General features: G+C 39.4%; 1 protein-coding gene across 3 annotated transcripts in view; it reads right to left on the bottom strand.

Moving 5' to 3' along the window:
- Positions 1 to 14,025, bottom strand: part of SKAP2 (src kinase associated phosphoprotein 2) — a 121,333-nt gene extending 107,308 nt beyond the window's left edge. For 2 of the 3 annotated variants that reach the window (XM_064412820.1, XM_064412828.1), the window contains exons 1-3: positions 13,730 to 14,025; positions 2,248 to 2,353; positions 327 to 352 (exon numbers count right to left, since the gene is read on the bottom strand). In XM_064412820.1, coding sequence (XP_064268890.1) covers positions 327 to 352; positions 2,248 to 2,353; positions 13,730 to 13,778 — 181 coding nt within the window. In that variant the 5' untranslated portion in view covers positions 13,779 to 14,025. The remainder of the gene's footprint in view (positions 1 to 326; positions 353 to 2,247; positions 2,354 to 13,729) is intronic. The other variant, XM_064412836.1, reaches the window with a different exon arrangement.
- Between the last annotated feature and the right edge of the window lie 11,862 nt (positions 14,026 to 25,887).

Raw genomic sequence — 25,887 nt, forward strand, 5'->3', positions numbered from 1 at the left:
ATTTTATCTCCTAAGCGGCTACTTTGCATTCACTCCCTCTGGAGAAAAATTTAAAAAAAAAAAAAAACCTGCACACCATACGGGCTGCACTCTTGCTAACAAAGCTCCATTTATACTAAATTTATAACAAATAAGCTCCATGACGAGCCCCATTACATATTAAACCCTGAGGTACGCTTCCAGCCCAGTCTTTCCGTCAGCGCGGTGCCCCGGGCGCTCGGGCGCTGTTCCCGCCAGCCGCAGCAGGGGGCGCCAGCGGCCTCGGGCGGCGGCGGCAGCGGGAAAACGCCGCGCCGGGAGCGGCGGGGAAAGGGCGCGGGACTCACCTTTCTCCGGGAACGCTTGAGGATAGCTGCAGGAAAAGAAGAAGAAGAAACATCATAAAGCAACGCACGCTCGCAAACGCACGGCACGAAGACACGTCACGTAACAGCAACCAGTTTTCAGCAAGTTTTGTGGTCGAAACTCGGCGCTGCAAGTTTGCCTTGAAAATGCTGAAGTCTTTACCTTTGGCTTAAAGTATTTACTTAGTTTTCCTTGTGCCTTTGCAGCTGACAGAATGACTTGAACAAAACCAATTCCAGACTGAGCAGCCTTTTCTAGTAACACACATCTGCTCAGATATCTTCATGCACAAAAACACACAAAAGCATCTATAATTTTAGTAAACCTTCTAAAGGTTAACAAATTTCAAAAAATTTTGTGCGCGACTAAAGCCATTAAACATATTTTGAAATAAACTAGTAGTTCAATAGGAAATGAAAGAAAAAAAATCAAAAATAGTGGGTATAGCTACAGTAAATTTACAGAAATCCAAATAAAAATGCATTAATAATTAACCAGAAAGATAAAAGCTAAAGCATGCCTAAATAAGAATTCCTTTTCAAACAAGGAGTTCTCAACTTATATAATGCCTAGAAAACAAACAAAAAAAATATCATGCCAGAGGGAAAACATACTTTCATATACTGTTTCTTCAGAGCTAAATCTTGGTATTTCAGAAACTAAAATAATCACAGAATGCAGTTTGATGATACAGACAAATTATCAGGACAGAGTTATGTAGAATGGCATTCAAGAAGCATTCATTGTCTAAGAACTAACTGGCAAATAAAATGCAGCTGCCAAGACCATCTTTATGAACAATAAGCAGTAGTAAGGATATCAGTTTAGTCAATAAGGAGATGTTGGCAAGAAATGAGCAGAAGAGAAAGGAATGGTCTAGAGATAAGAAACTGAGAAATGCAAACAGAGATAAAAGACCAGATCTAAGAAATCCAGTGTAGCAAGTGGCAGTAACACAGCCCAACATGTGGGATGTTAGAATCAAAGAAGATTACAAATGTGCATGTATTTTGTAGCCTGCATGAAAAGCAAAACACTGTTAGCAGTGAATAATACTACAGGAAATGAGGAAGACATTAGAAATTAAAATAGGATGTGAAACCATGGGGTCACATAAATGAATAGTAAAATATTCAGTGTCAATGTGCTCATAAATGCAGGTTCCCTCTCTGATATTTCATCATCCAAGAAAGCATTAGTCAGTCAAGAAAAAAGTCAGTAGCACTGCATCTGCAAGTCAGCTGTACAGTCACAGCTAACTCAATAACCCAGAATGGAAAACACAGGAAAGAAAAAATAAATAGATAAAATACTACTTTCTTAAAAGAGAGAATGAGAGAGAGATAGTCCCCTAAGCACTTACAGCCTGAATGAAAAGAACACAAAACTTCAAATACAAGATTATGGGACACATCTCCTGTCTCCCTCCAGTTAGCGGCCTCACCAGATTACTGTGCTGTCCTCGAAATTATAAACAAGTTGCCACAGAGGCAGAAGCATGCCATCAATGGAATGCTTAGGAGATAGCACACAGCTGGCTTACACCAGCTAAGTGTGGTGACAGGAAGCTCATTCTCATCCTCAATACATTATATTTCTCATGTTTTAATGAATCTTACCAAAGCAGAGGTGAAGGCAAGCTCTGCCCAATTAGTTTGCAATCAGGTTTCAGAATACTAAACAATTCAAATGGGACAAAGCATTCTGATCCCATTTCTTACCAAATTGTAGCAGCTTTGAGAAGACAAGACGTGAACCCATACAGATTTTTTTTTAAAAAACAGGACCTAGACTGATTTTTTTAATTGTTAATACATTTAATGTTTATTTTAAAATTGCATAAAACTTTAAGATATCAGTTAAGTGACTTTCTAACATATTAAAGCCATGAAGTTCACTTACCTTGCCTTAATATCCTTTATCTTCTTAAGAAGAACTTCCCTTCTTTCTTTTGCTTTCTTAGACAGATTTTCTCCTTTTAGTGTTTGGGAAACAAATGTTTCAACATCTAAATAAAGAAAAAAACACAACTCAAAAAAAGACAAAATACTACGGTAATGAGCTTGTCCTGATACTACTGTGAAAAAAATAAGAAAATTATTTTCAGCCCTACTCACAGCATAGTTAACAGACATCTTAGATTCTAAATGAGATACATTTGCTCTCCATCTACTTATGCTTAGCACAGCAAATCCTATGGTGACATTTGATTCTTGCTCACTTAATTATGCTACGTAAGTCCTAATAAATTGCAGTCCTATAACAATTACTTTCCATCACCTAAAGTAAAAGACAAAGCTAAAACATGGAAATAGCTTTTATGCATATATTACTGCCATGTTATTTCAGAAGTTCAAGTTGCCAAGATGGTTGTGTAATTTATTATTTCAGCAGTAACACTTATCCAGATACTAATATCACTCACTTAGTGGTTACAGTATTTTCAAGTATTCCCACAATGCCTCTGAAATCACTGATTGACTAAAGATTCATATCCAAAGCAATCCTAAAAACTATTAGGTAAGCAAATTAACCATATCAAAGGAGTCAAGCTCAACAGTGTACTTCAAATTAAGTACACCTCCACTTGTAGAATCACAAACTAAGGCTTTAGCCCGCATTCTAAGTTTTAATTCTAACTCAGATTATACTTTTATACAGTCATGTAGAAACAAAGCATTCCAAAAAAGTTGCCACAGTTCTTTTAATATAGTAAATATCCATTTCATAGGATAAAAAGAATGAAGTGTACTGAATCTGTGGAAGTGTAACTCCCCCAGGAGTATGTTTTCCTTATTGATTAACAATGGGAAAAACAACACTTGATGTTTCTTATATTTACCAGTCAACATACAATTATCCCCAAAACAGAAAAGGGGAAATACAACCAAAACCTCCTGCTTGTTAACATAAATGTCTCACCCATATGGGTAACAATTGCTCATTGGATGAGAGAAAGCATTTGTGGGTAACAAAACACCTTCTCACAGTGCCTGCCCACCCTCATAGACATACACACACAGATGCATGTTTACACCTTGGCTCTCTCTGTATAGATGCAAATGCATATGAATAGTACCATTTTAATCCTATAACTTTTCCAATCAGATGAGACATTCCATTTTGTCACCATGATATTTTATGAAAAATCCTTTGTTAGGATTTTTCTCCTAACTGAGAAGCCTCAGAAAAGAAATGCAAACAATTAACTATCTGATGGCTGTGGAATGTGCTCTGGACATTGTTTACCAACAGGTGCATCTTAGATTGGTCCATGTGGATTGTTTTCACTCGCTGAACCTATCACAGCCACCTGAGTCAAGGCTGTGAGCAGTCACAAGATTTTGTTATGCATTCCACTCTGTCCTTTCTACCCTTCTGATAAATCCTTTTCTATCTATTCTTTAGTATACTTTCAATGTAGTATTTTAATATAATATATATCACAATATAATAAACCAGCCTTCTGAAACATGGAGTCGAGATTCCTGTCTCTCCACTAATCCCAGGAGCATCCCACAAGGCATTCACCACACCATTTCAATACAGAAACATAAGTAACAGCCAATTAAGTACACAGCTGTCTACTTGCAAAAGTTTACATGAATATTTACTGCAGATTTCCTAAATTAGAAACTTAATTGCCTGCTTTTTTCTTTATAAAACAGAAACATATCACCCTTTGTATTACAGGATGAAAGAAAACAAGTCAAAAGTTACCCTTTAAGAACATTAGCACAGCTATTACAAAAATGTTCTTCTTTACAAATAATTCCCTAGATTATTATTTAAATGTTTGCATTACTGTCCTCACCAAGTGCAGCAAAAATAATAATTTTTTACAGTAGAGTTCTGAAGAATGACATTGATCCTCCTCTCTCCATAAGACAGAGAATCTTCCCATTACATTTTTCAAAGCAATCCTGAATGGGGGAGACCTTCACTCAGTTCTGTGGCATTCCTTCTTTAAAAGGACAGAAGGAAAGGCACTTAACATGTATTAATGCATCCTCCAGACATACCCCCAACAGCCTCTATGCTGCAGACCAAGAATGCCTGCAGGGATTTTTTCCAAACCCATAGAAAAAGTACACATCTTCGTAAATTACGATGATTGGAATTACCAATCAAGCTGGCAGAGAAGAACCCACAGAACCCAATGACATCAACAAACTACAAAACTAGGGTCAAAAAACTGATACTTTTACTATTCAGGGAAAAAATTAAAACAGTTCAAAACAAATCAACAGTTTTTCTCTCAATGAAACTTAACAGGATTTTCCAGCACAAAACTAGCTTTCACTTGAAAAGAGACAGCCTGATTAAACATTTATTTTTTTCATATTTTCATCTATTTATTTTAAAAATTAGATAGCAGCTTTAAAGTTCTACCTAGGCACCAACATGCAAAACTTTAGAGGAATTAGTCATGTTTATAAATCAGGAGCAATACTTGCACGGTAACCTTTGGACACTAATTAATCACAAAACCTGGATTCAGAAGTCTTCATTTAAACTCAGCAGGCTTCTTTACTTCTTGGAAAAGCTCAACTCAGGTGAGAATTCTGCTGTCCCAAATTCTGACTGTCAAAGCTTTATTCAAATACAAACATTGAAATAACACAATTAAGGTGTATGTGGGGAAGAGAAACCAAGTTGATTATTATAAAAAAGGATTACTACTTCTGGCTTAAAATAGACTGTGGATACAAAAATTTCAGGACTAACTACATTGCTGACAGATTTTGTTGTTTTCCAGAAAACCTTGGACTTCAAAAGCTGAAATAATAGAGAATTTTCAACCATGGAAGAGCAGGGCAGAAGCAGATGTTCCATTTACTCTCAGTATAAGTAGAGTTGGAGGAGAGTGGCAGAAAAAGAGCAGGCATATACAAGTCTGTCATTTCTAAACAGCAGCAGTTACAGAAGACATCCCTGGCATGGCTTCCCTCTCACATGAGTATGTGAAACAAGCTCTCCAAGCTTAGGTATACCCACAGTCAGGGTGCACTGTTTTCATCATGGAACATGATTACTTCCATATGTCCAGAGATACCATATGGCTTGATTCATCACAACCCCAAAATACAAAGACAGATCTGACACACACATGATGCTAAAGAAGCAGTTTACCTGAGAATTATATTTTACTGTATCGTATATATTTCTTATCTACTCAGTTACACAGTATGTTATATATCTTGCTGTAATCTACTGTTGTAAATCCATCCAGGATGTACCAGATGCAGAAGATGAGTAACATCCTAAGCTTCTCTGGACAGGAAGCCAGCAAGTCATCTAAGTTATGATCATGTCTTCACTTCCTGTTCTTCCACACTGTAGAGGAATATGGACTGCCTTAACATAAGGAAATGTTCCTGTAATTTCTCTGACCTTCCACAAAGTGATTTATGTAGGAATTAGAACAGAACTTGGGACTTCAGTATGGCAGATCCAAGTTTAATACAGCAAACTTCAAAGACAAGCAGCAAAATGTACCCATTTCTCACCACTATTCTAGTCACATACTTCCTCTCCCCTCTGCAGAATGATCCACAACTTGGTCTCTCCTGTACTAGTTTAATGCTACTCAGAAAATAAAACTACTCCTCACAAGCACTTCAGTGCACACCTGTTTCATGCTTCAGCAGCAGCTGATCCATCAAGAAATTTTTAAAGGAATAAAAGATAAATTTCAAAAAGAAAACCTCTTTGAACAGATCACTGGTCTAAAAGCACTTGAACTAATCAGTTACCCCAGAGGAAAAAAAAAAAAAACCAAAGGACATATTCCCATAATTTTTTTCCTAATGAATTGAGCAGCTATTTAGTATCACACATTGCAGACATTTACTTGTTCCCACTGGAAATAATAATTTAAAAAATTAAAAACACAAAAACAAATAGACATTAAAAAAACTACTTAACACCTTTTCTCTTAAACCTGTGTGTTAGACTGCTTGATAGCTTAAATGGCCATACTTGTTGCTCTGTTTCTTAAAGCTTGTGATGTTAAATTTGCTTGCACTGTACCCCAGAGAAATTTTTTGCCTGCAACAATGAACAAAAGTTACCAAACTGAAAGATACAATTGATACAAATCAGTCACAAATTGCTCTGCCGATACAGGTTACAAACTGACCAAAAAAGAATGTCACACCTCAGTTTAGCTCTGTCCACTTCAACCAGCTCATACAGTTCAAAACTTAAGTGCAAGTTCACAGAAGAGTCAAAAGCTAAAAGCCATTGTAACTTCATTTTCATCTACAGTCCTTTTACAAGCAGAAAAGCTAAGATTTATATTGCATTTCATTGTTAAAACAGTTTATGGTTCTCTTTACTTCAATGATTATAAACAGACAACACTGCAAGATTTTAATTGTTTTAAAGCCTTTGGAGCTATTTTCTTTAATGAAGGCTGGAACCACACAGATGGAATTTTTCAAGAACATTGTAAATTTCTAGCCCAAAGCAAGCACTGTGTTAAGGAGTGCTAAGCATAACAAATCACAGCACGTTTGTTGTTTACAGGATTTAATATTGTAAATGCAAGTCACACTTAATAAACAAAGATAGTTAGGACAGAACTACCTCAATTTTTTGTCAGGGTGGGCCAAGCAGATTCCCACAGAGGCACTCAAAGACTATGTGCTGGGTTGTACTTTCTCCCCTCCTCCAGCAGATAACCAAAATGTTATCCAATCACATTATCAAGAAGTTAATCACTCCATCATGGACACATCAACTGATGAGTTGACACCATTCAAATGACAAGAATCAGAAAGTGGCAATGAGATAGGAGCCCCTCCAGGCACATGGCAGGGCCATGGCCCAAGGAGAAAGCAGGCTGCTTTGGAGGCTGGACACACACCCAGCATACGACCAGGGACACTCCAGGGGATAACCTGGCAGTTGTACCACCACTCACAGGAGAAGGCAACAGCAGCTCAGCAGAGCAATTCCTGCAGCCACCAGCCTTTTCTCTCCTCCGCCTCAAGGACCCTGAGAGCCAGCAGCCGGCTGCCAGCCAGAGAATTTGGAATGGCAGGCCAGAGAATTTTGGGAGATAGCTGCAAGCTAGGCGCGTTTATTACACACATACTGTCCAAAGGTGACCAATATTAAACTGACTGCCATGTATCTTTCAGCTTTACACAGGCTGGCATCAGAAAGCAATTAATTAATTTGATTTCAAAGTTGTCATGCGATTCATTAATAGGGAAAAGCCTGAAGACAAACTGCCAAGCAATAGCTGTCACTGCCTGTTCTCTTAAACAAAGAAATATTGGAGGCTTTTGCTTTTGCTCTCCCCCTGACTTTGCAACTATGTTTTAAAGTCTCTCTCCAGTTTGCTAAATTGCATTTTAAATATATATACACTTAATCAGAAACAGAACACATGATGTAAAATAAAAGTGACTGAACTTCAAGATGTCTAAAAATACCACATTTATCCAGCCTAACAAGAAGGTGAGCATTCCTTCTAGTGCGAAGTCCTGGAAAGGACTGCCTTTAAAAACTGCTGTACCTTAAATCCCAGAAGCAAGGTTATGTTGCTGTGTTGACACATACAAAGTAAGTATGATGAAAAATGTTGATGCTCAACAGTTTTTTTTAGTGATTTTAAAAGCAGAAGTATACACAAACTGCTAAGACTCCTCAAACGAAGTAAATTGATAAGGCATGTCTTTTAAAAGATTAAAAAAGAAAAATTTTAATCAAGTACTATATATATATATAGTTACATATCTATCTATAATTTCATTGGATGAGTAGTTGAGCATCCTCTCTCTACATTAAAGAGGTGAGAAAAGATGAAGCTGTAACATATTAAGCATATAATGAAAAAAACCACACCAGTACAAATCATGATCAAGTTACAAAGTGATTCCAAATGAACTATAATAAAAAATGTTAAGGATTAACCTAAAGATTTACACTGTATGCCACATTATGCTGTGTCTATTGTGGTTTGTTGACATATGATTATGAAAGAAACGTAAACCCAGTCAGATGAGAAAGATAGACTCCATGTTAATTGAAAAAGACAAACTAAGTGAATAATGAGTATATAAAAAATAGCCTATGCCATTTTTATCACCCATATATGACACTTATTCCCAAATTTATGGCAGAGACAATTGAACTATGTTTCAAATCACTGGAGGTTATTTCTTACCAGGAGTCCCTCTGTGCATTTTTTTCACCTCACTGTTTCTAATCTTACTCCATTACTACAGAAACACATACATACTACCAAAGCTGTAAATACTTGTCTACTTAAAAGATGTCTACAATAATCCCCCTGGTTTATCTTCTACAGATGGATTCTTCAGCAAGAACTGGCATTTGTTAAAGCCTTGGAAACACGGAAATGATACTTTTTTAAAAGAGTAAAGTTTTAAACAACAGTGTGCTTTTAAATTTGAACCAATCAATAAAGAAGAACCACACTGTACCCAGGAGGCTTTTTCTATGACAGGCATGTAAGGAGAAAGTCCAGGAACAGCTGACATGGAAAATGAAAATGGACAGTTTGTTTTTTGGGGACTGGGGTAAATATAACCAGCATAGTCCAAAAATAAAAGGTAAGCAACTCATGCACTGGATCCAATGTCTTGTAGATTTCTTGCCTTGACATTTTCTGCAAGCCATTTCCAAGATGCAACTAAACAAGTAGGTAAACAGTATAACTTTGAAAAGAAGAAAAAAAAAGAGGAATCACACAGAAAAAGGTGATCTGGACAATATAACTAAGTATTTAAAAAAACTGAATAATATCTGGGTAGAAATGATCCTTAGGACAAGAATATTGGTTTCCATTTAAGTCTGGGGTTTTGCTTAACAGAACAAGAAAAATGGTACTAGGATGGGATACAAGGTTCCATATAAACTAGAGAAAATTTTATCCCATTTTCACAGTGAAAGTATTTGTAACTTTCAAAATACGAATACAGAAGATTCAAACAAGAAACACTGCCAAGTGAGAAAGGAAAACTGAACAAAAGACAAAGAAATATCACCCATACTAGAGTCACATGTGTCACGAACAGGGGAAAAAATAATGATACACATATCTAATGACCATGACACCATCAAAAGCTGTGAAAAAATAGTCTTATCTCCAACTAAATCTTTATAACTGAAAAAATCCCAAGAATTTTTTTTCTAATCAAGATGACTGAAGAAACCAGTCTGGTTTACATTACAGAAGAAATAATATTCCCTTGGAGGAAGAAGGAACATTCAAACTGTCCTAGGGTGAGGTTATGATGCTTGTATTCCCAGTTGTGTGTTCTGTTAATGCTGGATATTATGTTCTGTGCCTTCGAGACTGGCTCTGAAGAGCAAGGTTTGTTTGGGTTTGCTATCAGCCTGCTCCCCCACAGCTGGTGGGACAGAGAGACAGGGCACTACATAGTGCGGCTTTTGCTTTTTGGCTTTGCTTTTTGCTTCTGCTTGTTAGTTAGTTCAGCTAAGCAGCCCACATTTTTCCCTGGACTGTTTTTTCCTTTCCCTTTTTGGAACCACTCAGACCTGGTCTTGACTGGGACCTGGGAAACACCGAGAGTTTGCATCTTGTGGCTGCAGCAGCCATCCCCAGCGCCGGAGGGAGCGACAACAGAGCGACCACTCCCAGGAAAGACTTTCTGAATCTGCCATTCTTTTCAGACTGGTGAAAGAGTGTTGTCATCCAGTATTGTTCATTTTTTGTGCTGGGGGTGTTTTGCCTGTTAAATAAACAGGTTCTTTCACTTCTCTCTGAGGAATCCTTCCTGAACCAGTTGTGGGGAGGGGCTGTGTGGGTTTGCTTTCTGGGGGGACCCGCTTTGGAGGTCTTCTCCCAGATTTGCCCTAATCCAGGACACAAACTCCTCCTCAGCTATGAACAAGCCAAAACTTACTGAGGAAAAATAGATGTGAGCAGGCCTCCAAAAATCTATGTAACCAGCAACAACTTGAGGGGACAAAAAGAGAAACATTCCACTTTGCCAGACGCCCACAAAAATATCATGGAAACACAACAGAGGAGGCCTTTACAAAAGAAGAAAAGGCAGAGCACGGATGGGCTTCCTTCACTAAATTCCACTGTCTCAAGCATCATCTGTAAGTGCAGGGACATGGGTGGGGAATGAAGCAGTTACATACACTACCACACTACTCCAAGGTGTAAAGAGGGAGATAAGAGAGCAACAGACTTACTTTCTCCTCCTACCAGGAGCTCAACTCATGACCAGAGAACCCTGTTTCTGTCTCCAGTGTTTCCCTCCTAGCACTTGAACAAGTCAGAGAAGAAGATTGTGCAATCCCAATAATCCTCTGCAATAAGTCTATTGCCACACTGACCTTTCCCCTTCAACTTTACAGAAACGGCTTCCTCCTGTTTCCTACTAATGCAGTTAGCCCTGAGCTCAAGCTGTGCTTCTGCCTGGAACATTTCAGCGCCACTGATATGCAACTATAATGACCCTGCCAGCATGTGTGACAGAATTTGTTTTTGTGTTAAAGATATAATATTGTTTAGGTTCAAAGTAAAGCACTCACAAGTCGGAAAATTTCCTGTGCAACTTTAATTCATCCCCTGGTGTGTTTATTCCCATTATCGCCATGTTTAACTACAGGAGCACTTAGTATGTTTTCCAGTAGGATCCCTACTTGTTCAGCACGGTGGGTGGACATACTTCAACCATCAATCAAGGGTAAGCAGGGATAAGGAAACCCATATGATCGTTCCTCCACTTGTTGCAGAAGTTGGAAATCTTGGGCAATAAGGCCAAGAAAAGGACGAAGAGCAGAAGAGCACAGTATTTATGAGATTTTGCACCTGTGAGGGCCTCTCTGCTACACGAACACCAGACTAAAATGCAGGGCTTGTTGCTATCCATTAGCTGCACGTTCTCAACTGAACCGGATATGAAGAAGTGCCTGGCACTTGTAATGGCCACTAACATAGACATCCAACTCATATCATTATCTGGAGAAAGCAGCACAGCACGGAGGCAGGTGAATTTGAATTCTAATTCTGTTCCACCATTGATTACTTTTTGCGACCCCAATCACATCTTGTTTATTATACTAATTTTACCGATGGGAAAACATATTCCCTCATCTCAAAGAGGTGCTGGATCAATAACTGTGCCATTAAAATAATACATTAAAAAGCACCTTCAAAAAAAGCATGCAGAAATTAATAACTATCTACTAACTGTGGTCTTTGTATTGTATAACAGTTTCTTGATGAATAGTACAGATATTACAGAGCTCCCTTCCCTCCTCCATTAATCATACATCTTCACTACAGGAAGAGCTTGAGAAAAAAAAAAAAAAAAAAAAGAAAAAAAAAAAGAAGCCTACATAAAAGATTGTGAGATGCTACACATATCAGTGAAAGAACTGCTCATACCATTTCCTGGATTACTGGATTAAAGTTTACTGGATTACTCTCATTTCTATCTTCCATGCACTTGACTGATAACCTTACAAAAGAGAGTTTAACACAAACTGTAAAAGTAATGCCATTATTTATTTTTCAAAAATAAGCAGGTTATTTAATTTTAACAGTGTATAACCTTACAAGGTTAAACTTGAAGGTAACAATTAAAAGCTGAAAACTATTAGTTACATGTAGTAATAATAAAATAAATATTTAAAGAACATTGGTAAATCATTCCATTGCCTTCTTAACTTCAGTTCTACAGACAGCACAAAAGGAAAAGAGAAAAGCTAAAGCTGTACATACTCTACAAACATTAGATACCTGTATATAACTCAGGCTGCTGCTCATAGCAACTCTGAAAGTACATTACATCTTGAGGAAAAATAGGTGTTCTTGGTTTCACTTCAAAATACAAACTTCTCTGTCTCTCTTTCCATGGCAGACGCAATACAGATGGGGAGAAGGAGGGAAGGACAAGTCATGTATATGAGGCACCATGACTGAGAAAGAAATCACAATCTCAAATGATCCCATCTCCATCACATCCCTCCCCTCAAAAAAAAAAATTTATAGCACTTAAAACATTGAAGGGTTTCAAGACGAGCTTCACTCAGTGAAACTAGCACCAAAACAAACATATATGCCCTGCATCTGACCATGAGTTCCAGAAATCAGTACTGCCACAGAAAATACCAAGATTTAGAAAGGCTCTCTAAGGGTAATTATTTTTTCTAAATGGTTAAGAATCTATTTCATCATATGAAATCATGAGAAGCTTTCTTTTTTTTTTTTTTTGGTGGCCTTCCATACAAATTTTAACTACAGATGGTATGATATGCAAGTAACATAAAAACTGCAGTTAGAAAACACTTCAGACACTTGGCAGAAGATGAGATATGGTGAGAGCTATATGTTTCAAGCATTAGCTCTTTCAATCAAAGTGTTAAAAAAAAGAATGGTCTGTAAAGGTGATGAGCTGCACTGGACTCCGGCAGGTGCCCAGTCATGTAATTGAGTGCTTGGCCACAGAATGAAGATTTCAAAAAGCATGGCTAATTTGAATGGCAAAGTCAGAGCTACACAAGTTCCTGCAGCAGAAACAGAAGTTCTCAGAAAAGTCCCACTGGAATTAAAATGGTTTCAGGATACCAAACTTTTTGATAAAACACCAGAAAAGCCAACCTTGAAGTATACTATTTATTTTATTTAACAACAATAACCAAAAAAAATTAGATACGAGTTCTTTGAGGTAAAAGATAGCCACTCGCATTCGGAATTCTGTAGTAACATTGTAACCTTTCACGGTGAGAAATCACCCCATTCCTACGCTCCAGCGCATCCTGAAGCATGGCCAGTCACGGTCAGAGGTGTGTGACTGATGTGACAACACCCCAGCAATTCAGCAACCCTTTCGTCCGCTCCTCAGCTGTTCGGCGGGGAAGTTCATTACTTTTTTTCGGCCGATGCGGGCAGTGTGCCCTGCCAGCACAGCCCAGGGCCGGCACTTCCTCCGGATGGCTCTGCGGTCACCGGCGCTCACACGCCCCGCACGCCCGCCCGCGGGAGCCCCGAACGCTCCGGCCGGGGGAAGGGGTCGGCTCCCGGGCGCGGACGGGCGCTGCGAGCATCCAGGCGGGAGGGGGGCCCGGCCCGCTCCTCTCTGCCGGCGGGGAAGCGAGCCGGAGCGCCGCGGCTCCCCACGGACGGGCATGGGGGAGGAAGTAGCCGGGGAGGAGGAACCGAGGGGATGGGAAGGAGAGAGCCCCCGAGCCCGTGCAGTGGAAGCGACCGCCCGGTGCCCACCGAGGAGCGCTCCGCCGCGGCTCCTGCGGCTGCTGGCCCCGCACGCCCCGGCGCCCCCGGCCCGCCACACCCCCACCGGCCCGCCCCCCTCGGCCTCCCCTCCGCCCGCCCCCCGGGAAGGAAGCCCTCCCCTCCTGCCCTCACCTGCCAAGAGGCTGCAGACGTCCCCGGGGACGCCGGGAGAGTCGGACATGGTGCGGGCGGAGCGGCGGCGGGACAGCCGGCGGGCGGGGCTCGGCTCCGGCCCCGGCCCGGGCCGGGAGGAAGCGCAGGCCACGCCCCCCGCCGGCAGCGGCCCGGCCGCGAGCCGCGGGGGGCGGGGCTTATCGCCACCGGGGCGTGGCTTCCCGCCACGAAGGCGGTGCTTCGGTGCGATGGGGCGGGGTTTCGCCGCACTGGGCGGAGCTCCACGCTGCGGGGGCGGGGCTTCCCGCCGGCTCGCTCTCCGCCCGCTCCTCAGCGCCGCGCTTGCGCATCACGGCCTCTCCCCGCTGCTCCCTCCGGCCCGCCGCGAGGCGCCGCCCACGTGACCGCGGCCGGCGGCCATGGTGCGTGAGGGCAGCGCGCGTCCCGCCCCGCGCCGGGAGCAAACCGAGGGCAGCAGGAGTCGGCTATTGGATAACAATGACCCCAGGCCTCTCCCTGATTGACCCATTGATTGTCCCGCCTACTAAGCCGGGGCCTGGCGTCGCCCCCTCCTCCCACAGGGGCGGGCAGGGCTGGGTCGGTGGGTGTGGAGGTGTAATTTCTTCCAGGCGTCTTTGCATCTTCCTTTCAGAGCGCCGTGCCGACGTTGTCCCTCTCGGCTTTCTGTCATTACCAGTGTCAGGGTTTAGCACGGCAGGCAGCCGCACCTACAGCCCAGCCTCGTGCCTGTGGCGATATCCCAAAATCAAGCCGTGGGGTTCAGGGAATCACTGAAGCAGTGGGAACAGGCCCGCTCGTTTTGGTGTCTGTTAGCACAGGTGTGTGGGCAGCGGCAGAAAGAGATGCTGTTGCTAAGCAACACAGCTGGGCTGCTGGAAGGGCCAGCTTCGCTGCAGTGCTGCTTGCGAGGCAGCTTTTGTATGTTTTTCCCACAAATCCCCAGTTGTATGTATTTGGAACACATTGGTGATGTAATATATTTAGTGTAGAAATAGTCAAAGTAAACTCTTAGCATGTGTTTCTGTGCCCTGGATGGTTTTGGCTGTATCTGTGTTATTGCTGCAGAAAATGTTTGTGTTAGAGCTGTGGTTATGTTAGCACATCTGTATATCATACCAGCATAGGAAAAACACCAATTAAAAGAAGTTCCATTTATGAAATTTCAGCTTTATACCGGTGTAATTACATTAATACTTGTGGCACAGCTGGTATTAAACAGTTTCCTGCTTCTGCTTGGTGTGGCTGTGGCCGCTGAAGTCTGCAGTGTGGACATGGTGTTAGGTTATATTGTTCTCCTGACCTCTCACATCTCTTTTAATCACATGGAGCAACTCATTTCAAATACATCTGTGTTTTCAAAGCATTGCAGCTTTATTACCTGACTTTATGGCCAGCCTGGCTGAAACTCAAGCAGTGAACTAATTGACCTGTCTAATGTGTAATGGTTTTTATGTTGGTTATCTAATTTCAATTCAACTATAATAAACATGCACAGGCATCTGGGTGCATATGTGTATAAATAGATCATGCCTCTTTATTTGTATAAATACCTACTACTCATCTGGTACAAGAATATGTTTGATTAATTTATCTGTAGTTGGCAAGGAAGGCTCTTTGGGCTTGTGTTAAATTACACATTTCAGATGTGCGGTCTTGGGAAGCTGCCATAAGGAATAGGAAAATGGCTTGGTCTAATTTGCTTGCCCTTTTTCAGGTTAATCATAATCCTACTTTCTTCTGTTGACTTTATGGCACCATCCATTTCTGTTCCAGAAATGTGTCACTTGAACTCTGTTGTAGTCTTTGTTTTGAGATCAGTCTCCTGATAATTTATTCCATATGTTTACCATTTGTGTAAACTTTTCCTGTGTTTCAGAACATAAGATGGGAAGAAATAACTTACCTTTATTATTTCCCATCCCCCATACTCCAGTCACTCTGGAGTCACTCTTTTTCCACTTACTTTTTGTGTTAAAGACCTCCTTGTTGCAGTGAGGACCAGCCCGTCACACAGTCATCAAGATTTGTGACCCAGGCCTATTTTAAGCCTTGTTAAGTTCCAGATTTACTCATAGTTCCCTAATTTTTAAATCTACCACTAATAGGAAGCATAATTCAAAACAGACTCCTTCCTGAAACAAGTCTGGCTTCAGTGCTGTTTCAGCCTGGTTTCGGAGGATTCCACAGCTTGTGCCTCATGGAAACCAGACACACCACTTGCCTAATCAGGCCCATGGATCAGGGGTTCTTGATGTGTGGGAAGCAACGCACCAGGGAGCACACAGAAATTTATTGTCCTTCTGTGTGAGGAGAGCTAGGAAACCAGGGAATTCAGGAGGAGTAGCCTACCTGGATGTGCAGAGAGTCTACAGCAATGCAGCTGTGGGAAGAATAAACTTTCCCATTCAGGAGCAGCATCACTGCTCCCTTGCCTCCATGAGGAAATGTGGCATATCTGGTTTACTGGGAAATCCAGCATTTCTCCCTTAAATGTTCCATGCTTCTGCAGCCATGCTTTTAAAATGTAGATTCTAGGAGATGAATGAAACAGGACTATGCAGCTGCAACTTGTTCTGTATGTGTCCTTTAATAGAAAATTAATTGGGTTACAGTGCATGCTCCCTGCACTGATCCCTGCACTATTTCACACAGGCGACAGCGGCCTCGTTGGGGATACTCTGTGTTCTCATCTCTTGGCCCTGTTGGCTGTCTGTCTTCTCTTGCTGGACTCCAAACAAAACAGCTAGTCAATAGTCAGAATATTTATATTTTTTAATTATTTAATTACATTGAACAGTAGTTGGCAGAGATTTCTGGTATGCATATAGAGCTGTTAAATGAAAGGAGCGCTGACTTTCTTTACAGAACTGCTTTCTCTATACACACAAAAACTCTGTTTAAAAAAAAGAGGAAATTATCTTACTGAATGACAGTGCTCTAAACATGGCACCCCTGTATGTTTTTTGACTGTGGTTGCTGCACTGAAGAAGAGCAGAGGCTTTTTCTTGCCTCTAAAACTGGAAAAGCAGATTCAAACCCTTTTTCCTCTGGTGAAACATCATTACTGCTTATTTAGGAATTGCTGCTACTATTCAAGTTTAAATTACTTCCTCACAGGGACAGATGCATTCAGGATATCACAACAGTTGCTTTGAGAATAAGTTTACACATTAATTTTGAAGCATAAAGAAAAGCTAATTCTTCATGTAACAACTCATTATGATTTTGTGTATCTTCTTCTATTCAGAATACATCTCCATGAAAGCTTTCTATTTTGCTGTCCTCTTACAGGCATTTTATAAGAAGCAAAAACCTTGAGGCATTCAAATATTGTTTGCACAGTTGAGTTGCATTGACTGTACTATGTTAGAATGTGGAAACATGCCTTGCATCTAGAATTCAGCCCATCAAACGTGATCTGAACACGCTCTTCAGTTTATGGTATGATCACAAATGGAACTAAAATGTACTCAGCAAGACTGTAAAAATTTTAAACAGGTGCGTGTTTCTTTATTAGTTTGTATGCTGAAAAGTTGCCACAGAGACTTTTTTTCTGCGGTTTGGAGGCTTTGGTGTCACTGTTTAGTGTTCTGAGTTATAAAACTGATGCACTTTGCTTTGTGAAGGCAGCCTACCATTTATGGAGTACTTCCTAGGTCAGTACTGTCTTGCTCTCAGTGTTACTTGTTCTTATTTTACAACCTCGGTTTGAGTAGTTCCCAACTCCCATGTTTAAAAACACATCTCAGGAAACACAAGTCATTCCCTTCCATCTTCATGTTTTCCCAGCTAAACAACCACAGAAAGGTGCTGAACTGAAAAACTCTTCAGAATTGTCCCTGAGATGATTTTTTATGTACCATATCGTAACTACCCATTCAGCTTTCAGAGCTATTGGGTTTGATGCTGAAGTGTTCAGCTCTCCAAATATGGAGCAACAAGGGCATAGCTTTTCATTTTTGTACTTGACTATTTTCCACCAATGCCTAATTTTATCTAAGAATTACCTCTACAAAGAAAGATTGATGCTTCTGTTATGAAAACTATAAGATAATTAATATAATTTTGAATTATGTTTTCTAAGCATTGCATGTGGGAAACATTTTTGCATAAAAAATTTTTTATCTGAGCATCCATTAGATTGGATAGGATTGTGCATTATTCAATATTTTATTAGACAAAAAATATTCTGTGTCTCATCAAGTTCAGTGTCTTATTTCAAAAAAATTATTAAGAAAGCTCCTATCAGATAAAGGCTTCGGAGTTTCAATAAGATCCTGTTTAGAGGTGATTTTCCAGCTGGGTTTATTCAAATGGAACATCCTGAAAGTTGGTTTTGGCACAGGTATGAGATTTCAGTCAACATTTTTTCTCATAAAAACCTATGAAAGCAAGCCAAAGATAACTCCTCAAGTGTTACAGAAGAAGACTTCCGCTGCTTATCATGCAAATGGTGCCAATGAGAAGTCTGGAGACAACCATATAAATAAGAGTTGTGAGATTTCAGCTCATACTAAATCCATTTGTTCTTGTTTGTATCTCACCCTTTCTTCTTCAACATCTGAAATTCTGAAGAAGTGAAGACTCTTCCTCTCCCCATTTCTCCTCCTCAGGATGGATGGAGATGTCCTGATGGGTCTTTCTGCAGATGAGTAAGGTTTTAGGAAGTGGGGAGGGAAGCTGTGTTTGACTGGAGTTAATAATTAGATCTTACATAAACTTTTCTTAACCCCCTATACAACCTTGATATCTAATGAATATTTTGGAACTGTGAAGATTCTTAATAGCACTGTGGTGATTAAACTTGCTAAAACATCATCTTGCATTCTCCAGAGTAAAATCTAAACCTCATCATTCTTTGAGAGGTAGGTTAAACAATGAGGAACTATGTAATCTCTAATCTAGATTTAGTGTTCTTTCTAGTTCTTTTTGCCTCTTTTTAACTATGGCATAATGCATTGAGTCCTATTTTAAATAAATTATACCATAGGTAATGGAATTTATGAAGAGTACTTCTCCTTGATTTTCTGTATGAAGAGATATATCCTTTTCCTATTGCAGTGGAATGGGTTCTATCTGATCAGTTACTCCTGTGCCATAAGGCACTCACCATCATGAGCCATTGTCCTGATTTTTCTTCTCCATGCCTCTTTCTCCATCACTGAGAAAGGGATAAAAAGAACAGGTACCCACTGAGCCCAGGTGACTCTTCTGCAGTGTGTCATTAGCCTGTCTCTCCATCCTTCATCCAGCAGCTGATTTTCAAGAAATTTTTAAGAAGGTAGCATTTGAAGACTGTATCTACCAGATACAGCAATCAGATTTTAGGGAGAAATCAATAGGTGGACAGGTGTCCTTATATAATCAAGCAAAAATTGTTACTTTGGAGACATGGAGGTAAATTTGACAATAATTAGCAGAAGCCTTGGGGCCCAGGCAGCTTAAGTGTGCCTGTCTGTGTTTTGTCAGTATCAGGGGAATCCCCCTTTTAAATTTCCCTCTTCTGTATATTGTAGAAGGAACAGTAACAAAAAAGGGGTTGGGGAATGGGGTTTCAAGAGTTGCAAAGCTTTTCTGTGTAATGCTATATTTTCCTTCACAGGTGAAATAAAACAGTCAGTTATAAAGTGGAACTGAATCATAATCAGAGTAAAATCTGAATAAAATTTGTGTTTTAAGCTACAGAATACAGGCTCACATCCTCTAAACTGCCAGTCTTCAAAAAGAAATAAAGAACTTTCTGAACAAATGGCATTTCTCAGTGATACACCAAGCCTTCAAATAAATTAGTGGAGTGGTAAGCTAAGAGTTAAAAAAGAAGCTGCTGTGTTATTCTTATTTTTTAAAAAGTCAAAGTGCACTTTAGAAGAGTGATTCCATCAGCCAAAAAAATGAATATGTTATTATTGTTTAACTAACAAGAAGAGCTAAATGTTGCATAATATGCATTGGCTTTAGCTCTCTATCTTTTTAAAACAGCTCAAATGAATTTTTGTCTAAATGCGTTTAACCCAATGTTTTTCCTTGCAACACTCCTAACTTCTTTTTTTCTTTGCCACAAAGAGTAACAAATCTGAAAAATATAATAAAATCTAAAATTAGATCTTTTTAATTTTCTGAATTCAGCATTTTTTCTGGGAAACACATGAAAATCTTCAGATTTTACATGGAAAGGACTGGTCCAAGTGAGGCAGATATACAGGCTTATTTCTTGCCATGCAAACTCATTTTCTCTACAAGATGAACATCATCAATTACCTTCTTTAAAGTGATATATAGATATGTAAAATATCATGCCAAATAAGAAGCATTTGTTTTTTCCACTGGAAATGGCATTTGATTTCATTTTATTTAAGTGCTCAACTGATAAGCTTCACCTCGATGGATTTAGTTTACACTGTGAACTATTATTTTGTAAAATAGAGAACCTTGAAAAACTCCCAATGCAAATACACTTTATAAATAAAGTGTCTTCTGGGATATCACATGACTTACAGTGAGAATACCCAATTAATAAAATAGCTTTTCTCAGCAAGTATTTCTACAGTAATGCCCATAAAGTACAGTGTGCCTGGCTAAAAGTATTCCAGGACAATCACAGCAATATGCTAAAGAGGACAAGCAGACTTCAAGCCAATATTGTCTCACTTTTTTTTTTACTTCTTAATTTAATAAAAAGCTCTGAATACAGAGACTGATGGGTTTTCAAGTTCTGACTGACGGGTTTTCAATTGATCTCGATGTTTTATAGCTCCCAACTCTTGGATAACTAAGCACCTTGCAAACCCAACCAAAACAGGAACCTTAGGAGGTAAAGAGGAGTTATTACCCTCAGGCTATAGAAGCAGTGCCCAGAAGGAGAAGTGGCTTTGCCAGACTTCTGTTTTCTAGACAGGGGAAGTATGTGGCAGCCTGTGGAGATCAGATCACAGAAATCCTGAACTAGTACATCCACTGCTGGGCCATACCACCACTACAGCAGGCCACTGTAATCCTTCAGCTGTCACTGGCTCACTGGAAGATAATTTAATTCCTTTCCTTTCTGTGAGAAGTCTTATGTATGGAGTCCTTATATTTCTGCAGTCCCAGAGGAGTGTGCATTTTGGGGCTACCCTACATCCCCAGCAGCTGACACAGTGCAATCCTTCTCACTTGGCAGAACTGCCTCCATCACTGCTTTTGCAGCTTCCTATCTTTCCCAGGCATGAGCCTGATGCTAATATTATAGATGCTGTTAGCACCTTAAAAGCTAAAAAACTTAAGAGATTGATCTGTCTTACATTTAATTTAAGAAATCAAAGCACCTTATATTATCCCTGGTTTCAACCATGATGTGAAGAAGCACCCCAGCCTCATCTCCCGTCTAGCTTTGCTGTTCCCATTGAGGCTACTGACCCAAAAACCAGCTACCAGTTCTGCAGTGTCTGCTGAGCACATGTCTCCATGATGTATAAATCCTATTTATCCATAAAATATGGAACTGTTGTGCCTAAATCTAACACTGCTAAACATTAAATATTCAACATCCTAGGCCTAGGCCTAGGACAAATGAAAGAAAACAAGGCCAGGGCATTGAAGGCAGTCTCAGGGCTTCCCAATCAACTGCTTGATTTTGCCTAATACACTGATCTGTCTTAACCTCTTCTGCTTAGAAGTTTATCAATGCAATTATTCCTAATGAAAATATTAAATACGGTGCCAGACTCGTGAGCCAGAGGGCTGCTTTTTCAGGTTTTTCATTACCTGCTAAGTAAATTAATTAATGCAAATGAAACTCTAGTGTTGTAAAATGACATCCTGTTCTAATTGAAGACAATGGCAAAACTGCCATTGACCTCCATGGGAACAGGTTCAGGCCCATAACTTTCATACATTGTACATTAAGCGACATAATCAGAAATACTATATTCTCCCATTAAAATGAGATATAGATATTGCATGACAAGTAACAGCACAGGGACTCTTCTGATGACTGTAATTAGAGGTTTTTAATGGCAGGTTAGGTATGTTTAATATGCAATTCCACATTGCTGTTATACTATCAGATTCTATTTGGGATTTTTACATATAGCATAACTGAATTCAGAGGCAGATGAATGCTTCCGATATTTCAAATTCAGCAGTTTTGCTGATTTAGCACCTTCTGAAGCATGCACCATGTGGTGAACAAACACTGCAAATAAAGATGTTTTCCTCTGAGGTTTGCCAGGGATTTAAAATGTTAACACTTTCCTGCTCTCCTCACAGATAGAAAAGTGTTGTTATGCAGATACAAAGAGCTGTGCAATAATTCTAATAGGTATAATTTCATTATCTCTGAGGAATTTAGGTGTGCAGCCAACTCCATGTATTAGCTAATAACCAATCCATTACTTGATGAACTGACTTACATGAAGAAAGCTTATCATCCATAGATTTGTCTGCTTGGAATTAAGTCATAGCAAGATATTGAAAATATTTTTTTTCAGGTTTCAATATCTTATGAAACAATCATTGTGCCAGATCCCAACGAAATCGTCTGAAGAACAATAACATGCCTTAAAAATAGCAGATGCTATAAACACATAAAAACAATATAAAAAATAACCCAAGGCACCACTAATTAAGCATGAGTCAGTGCTTCCAGTAAATTCATGGCAACTGCAAGCAACAGGAAAATAATTGTCTATCTCAAAACATTGCCAAGTTAGTGCAGAAACTTAATCCAAAGGATTTGAATGTCTCATGTATTTGAGATTCATATCCACACTTACAGTTTCCTTCTCTTGGGATTTTTCTTTCTCCCCCCAGTTTATCTGTAGTTTCCTCATAAAGTCATCACCATCTGATACAGTAATATTTAGAAATTATTATATGAGCTGGTATGTTTCTTTTCTTTCCATAGTGTTTGGAATGTATTTTGGCCAGGAAGCTTGAAGCTAAATAATCTGTCATTCAAAAGCCATGCCAGGGATTCTTGGAAACACCTGCACCTTGCAGTTATGCAAATGCCTTTGAGATATGTCAGAACACTGTTTATTTTTACCATACCAACCGCATGTCATCTGAATTAATTTTCACATTCTTGTCCTGATGGGACATGGCTCTGAATATAAAAATTGACATGTGTGAGTGCCATGTGGTTAAAAAGGTATTGATGCTTTGCCAAAATTATGCAACAGATCTTTGCTGGCCAGCAATATGATTAAACTAAAGTATCTTTGTGAGTTACATATTAACAGCACCAAGACACAGATATGTATATTCCTTCTCAGAGATGCATCAAGAGATGAGTCTGATAGCAATGGGAATGTAGTGAGAGTCAAAGATACAGCAGTACTAGAGTAGTATCACAGTCTTGAATAAATGCAACACATCAATGCTTCCCAGCACTGTCCTGCGTAACAGCAAACACTTCATTTGGGGTGAAAACCCCTGTGGACAGTTTCTTCACTCATTTTTCAGCAAAATCAGGTCCCTTGGAGAGCAGAAATGAAGTGGAAGAAACCTTGTTCACTTGTAGTCCTTCAAAACATCATTAATTTTTTCTTCAAAAGATTCAGTAGCATAAGAGTAGCAGCTTAGAGAAGTTTCTCAGACTGTATCATCTGTACCTCAGGAAGGCTGCAGCAAGATTTGTTAATCTTCTGTGTTGTGGCTTCATGAACATAGATCTGAAGGCTGTATTACTCAAAAGATTGTCCTTTTTCTCTCAATCTCTGTCTCCTCCATATTTAGTTTTCTTTGGTTTTGTGACACTAGCAAAGTAAAGCACTGTAGAGGGCTTATCTGAAAGCAGGACTGTAGGAGGAGAATCTGATTGGCACAGTTTTTGTCACATTTCATGCCACACATTTATCTAGAAAGGGTGGGAATGGCATACTGGTAGGCATAGTGCTTTTATCACACAGATTGCTAGCTGCATCTATCAGTTTTCTATAAAAGAAAATAAATAATGATGTGAAGCTCAACACTTAGTTCCTACATGTTCCTAAATCAAGGAGGGAAATTGAGGAGACAGGCAATGCTTTGTTTTCACTGTAAGGAGTGTCTGGGTATGTCCAGGTATTGCTTGCAAAAGTACACCACTGTTGAGGGACGTGGGAAGCTCCACCAGCCCAGCAGCCTCTCTGGACAGGAGAAGCTCTCAAGTAAGGGACTCCAGATCACATGGGTCCTCTGAGTGCATGGAAGAACAAACAGGTAGTTACCTTTGATCTATTATTTTGCAAAATATATTGCCTTCTTTCTAAATAAGTTGAGCACCAGATCTACTAAAACAGTTTTTTTTCTTGTGGCTGATTTCTGAGGGAGGTTTTTTGCAGTCTGGCATGTATGAAAGATCCTGCTGTTTTCAGTGTGGATTCTCTTAGGTCTTAAAACTTTTGGACTCACACTTCAGCCTCTCTACATTCATCTTCATATTTTTATGAATTTTTAAATAATTTAAATAGCTGAGAAATATTTGCTTATTTCTAATGAGGTTTAAACCAAAAAGTTTCCAATACAGTACTGGGCACATACATAGACATACACAAATAAATGCATAGCACCAAAAACACCATATTCTTGGATGGCTCAGTTAAAATCCCATCTTATGGATAGTAGCTGCCTCCAGGAATTGATGTCCAGTTCCATGTTTGAAGCTGAACATATTCTCCTTAATGATAATAAAAATGTTACCTGTTTTTATTACAGCTTCTGCCTGACCACGTTCTAATGTGCCCATGGCAAGGAAAATATTGTTTCCACTGCAATTGGCATAATGAGGAAATGTGTTTAATGTGTTGGCTTTAACACAGTATTTATCAGAACGTTATCCTTTGAAATTGTCAGTTTATGGCATGATAATTAGATCTGGTACTTGAAACCTGTCAAGTAAAAGCAAGCTTTCTTCAATAATTGTATTCCTTTTCACTTCACAGGTGGGACCTAATAAAGTGAACTGCTAAAAAGTATTGAGGCAGCAGGAGGCTTGGCATTTCAGTCAGTGCAACAAAGACTGCATCCCAAGAAATTGCTCATACTGTTTTTCCATATACAAGCCTACTTAATGTGTAAATCCTCTCCCTTACAAACTGGAAGGCAGAAGAGTATTGAGCAATAAAGGATGGAGGGAATGAACATAATAGTGTAACTATTAATAAATGTATGGGTAATAGCTAAAAATAATAGGAGATCTTAAATATTTAGTGTAGTATCTTCTGTTGAATGAGATGTTGTCTGGCTAGGCCTGTCCTGCAAAGCTGTGTCCCAGCTCACAAGAGAAAGACCTTTTCAGCATAAGTTCCCTAAGCAGTAAGACAAACTCTGAGAATAGGTGAAGTATTATTCCACGTCTGGAAATGGGAAGGTAAAAAGTTAATCAATTCTAAAATTAAGTCCATGGAGCACCTGTTTCAAATGAAGGCATTGCAGTACTGACAACAATGAGAGTTAAGGTAGTTAGCCTGAAAATTACAATTTTTTTTTTCCAAATATGAATTTGCTTAATAAATTGTTTCAATAAATAATGTTTAGACAAAACATGGTGAAAGAAAGCCATTTTGAAGAAGTTAAAACTTTCATAAATTTAACTAATTTGTTCCTTAATTCTAAATAGTAGGACTAATGAATAATACTGACTTTTTTTACTGCTATGTGGTTTTTAAAATCACATCTTATTGTAAATGTTGTGACTTTGGGTCCTCCATATTTAATGGACATTTGGTAGGCTGACACTACAATACATGAGGTATATTTTCCTTTTATTCATTTTTCTGAAACAAAAATATTAGAACTCTGAAGATGGGCAACATGGCATGTAATCTAAATTCCTTGCAATTTCTGTAGTATTTTTAAAGGGATGTATGCGTTGACTCACTCCACGTTTTAGGTTTAAATGATTGCCACAGCAAAGGTTCACTTTAAAAATGGGATTAGGCAACTTCGGTGACATTGACTTACAACAAAAAGTTAGGCTCTTAAGTGCTGAAAATACATTGGAAAAAAAGTCTCAGCCCATGCAACACTGATGGCAGCAACTGCTTGCTACTTTTAAAAATTTCAGTCTAAATTTGAATGAGTGCCTAAGTAAACATTCAGAACTTGGTTCATAAACTAAACTATGGGAAATCTGTCCTGAAAAACACCAGGGGTTTTTCCTACTAATATGCCCAAAGGTGTGCCTGGAGTCA

The sequence above is a fragment of the Passer domesticus genome, chromosome 1 (genome assembly GCF_036417665.1).
Source record: "Passer domesticus isolate bPasDom1 chromosome 1, bPasDom1.hap1, whole genome shotgun sequence".
In the NCBI taxonomy this organism is placed as follows: Eukaryota; Metazoa; Chordata; class Aves; order Passeriformes; family Passeridae; genus Passer; species Passer domesticus.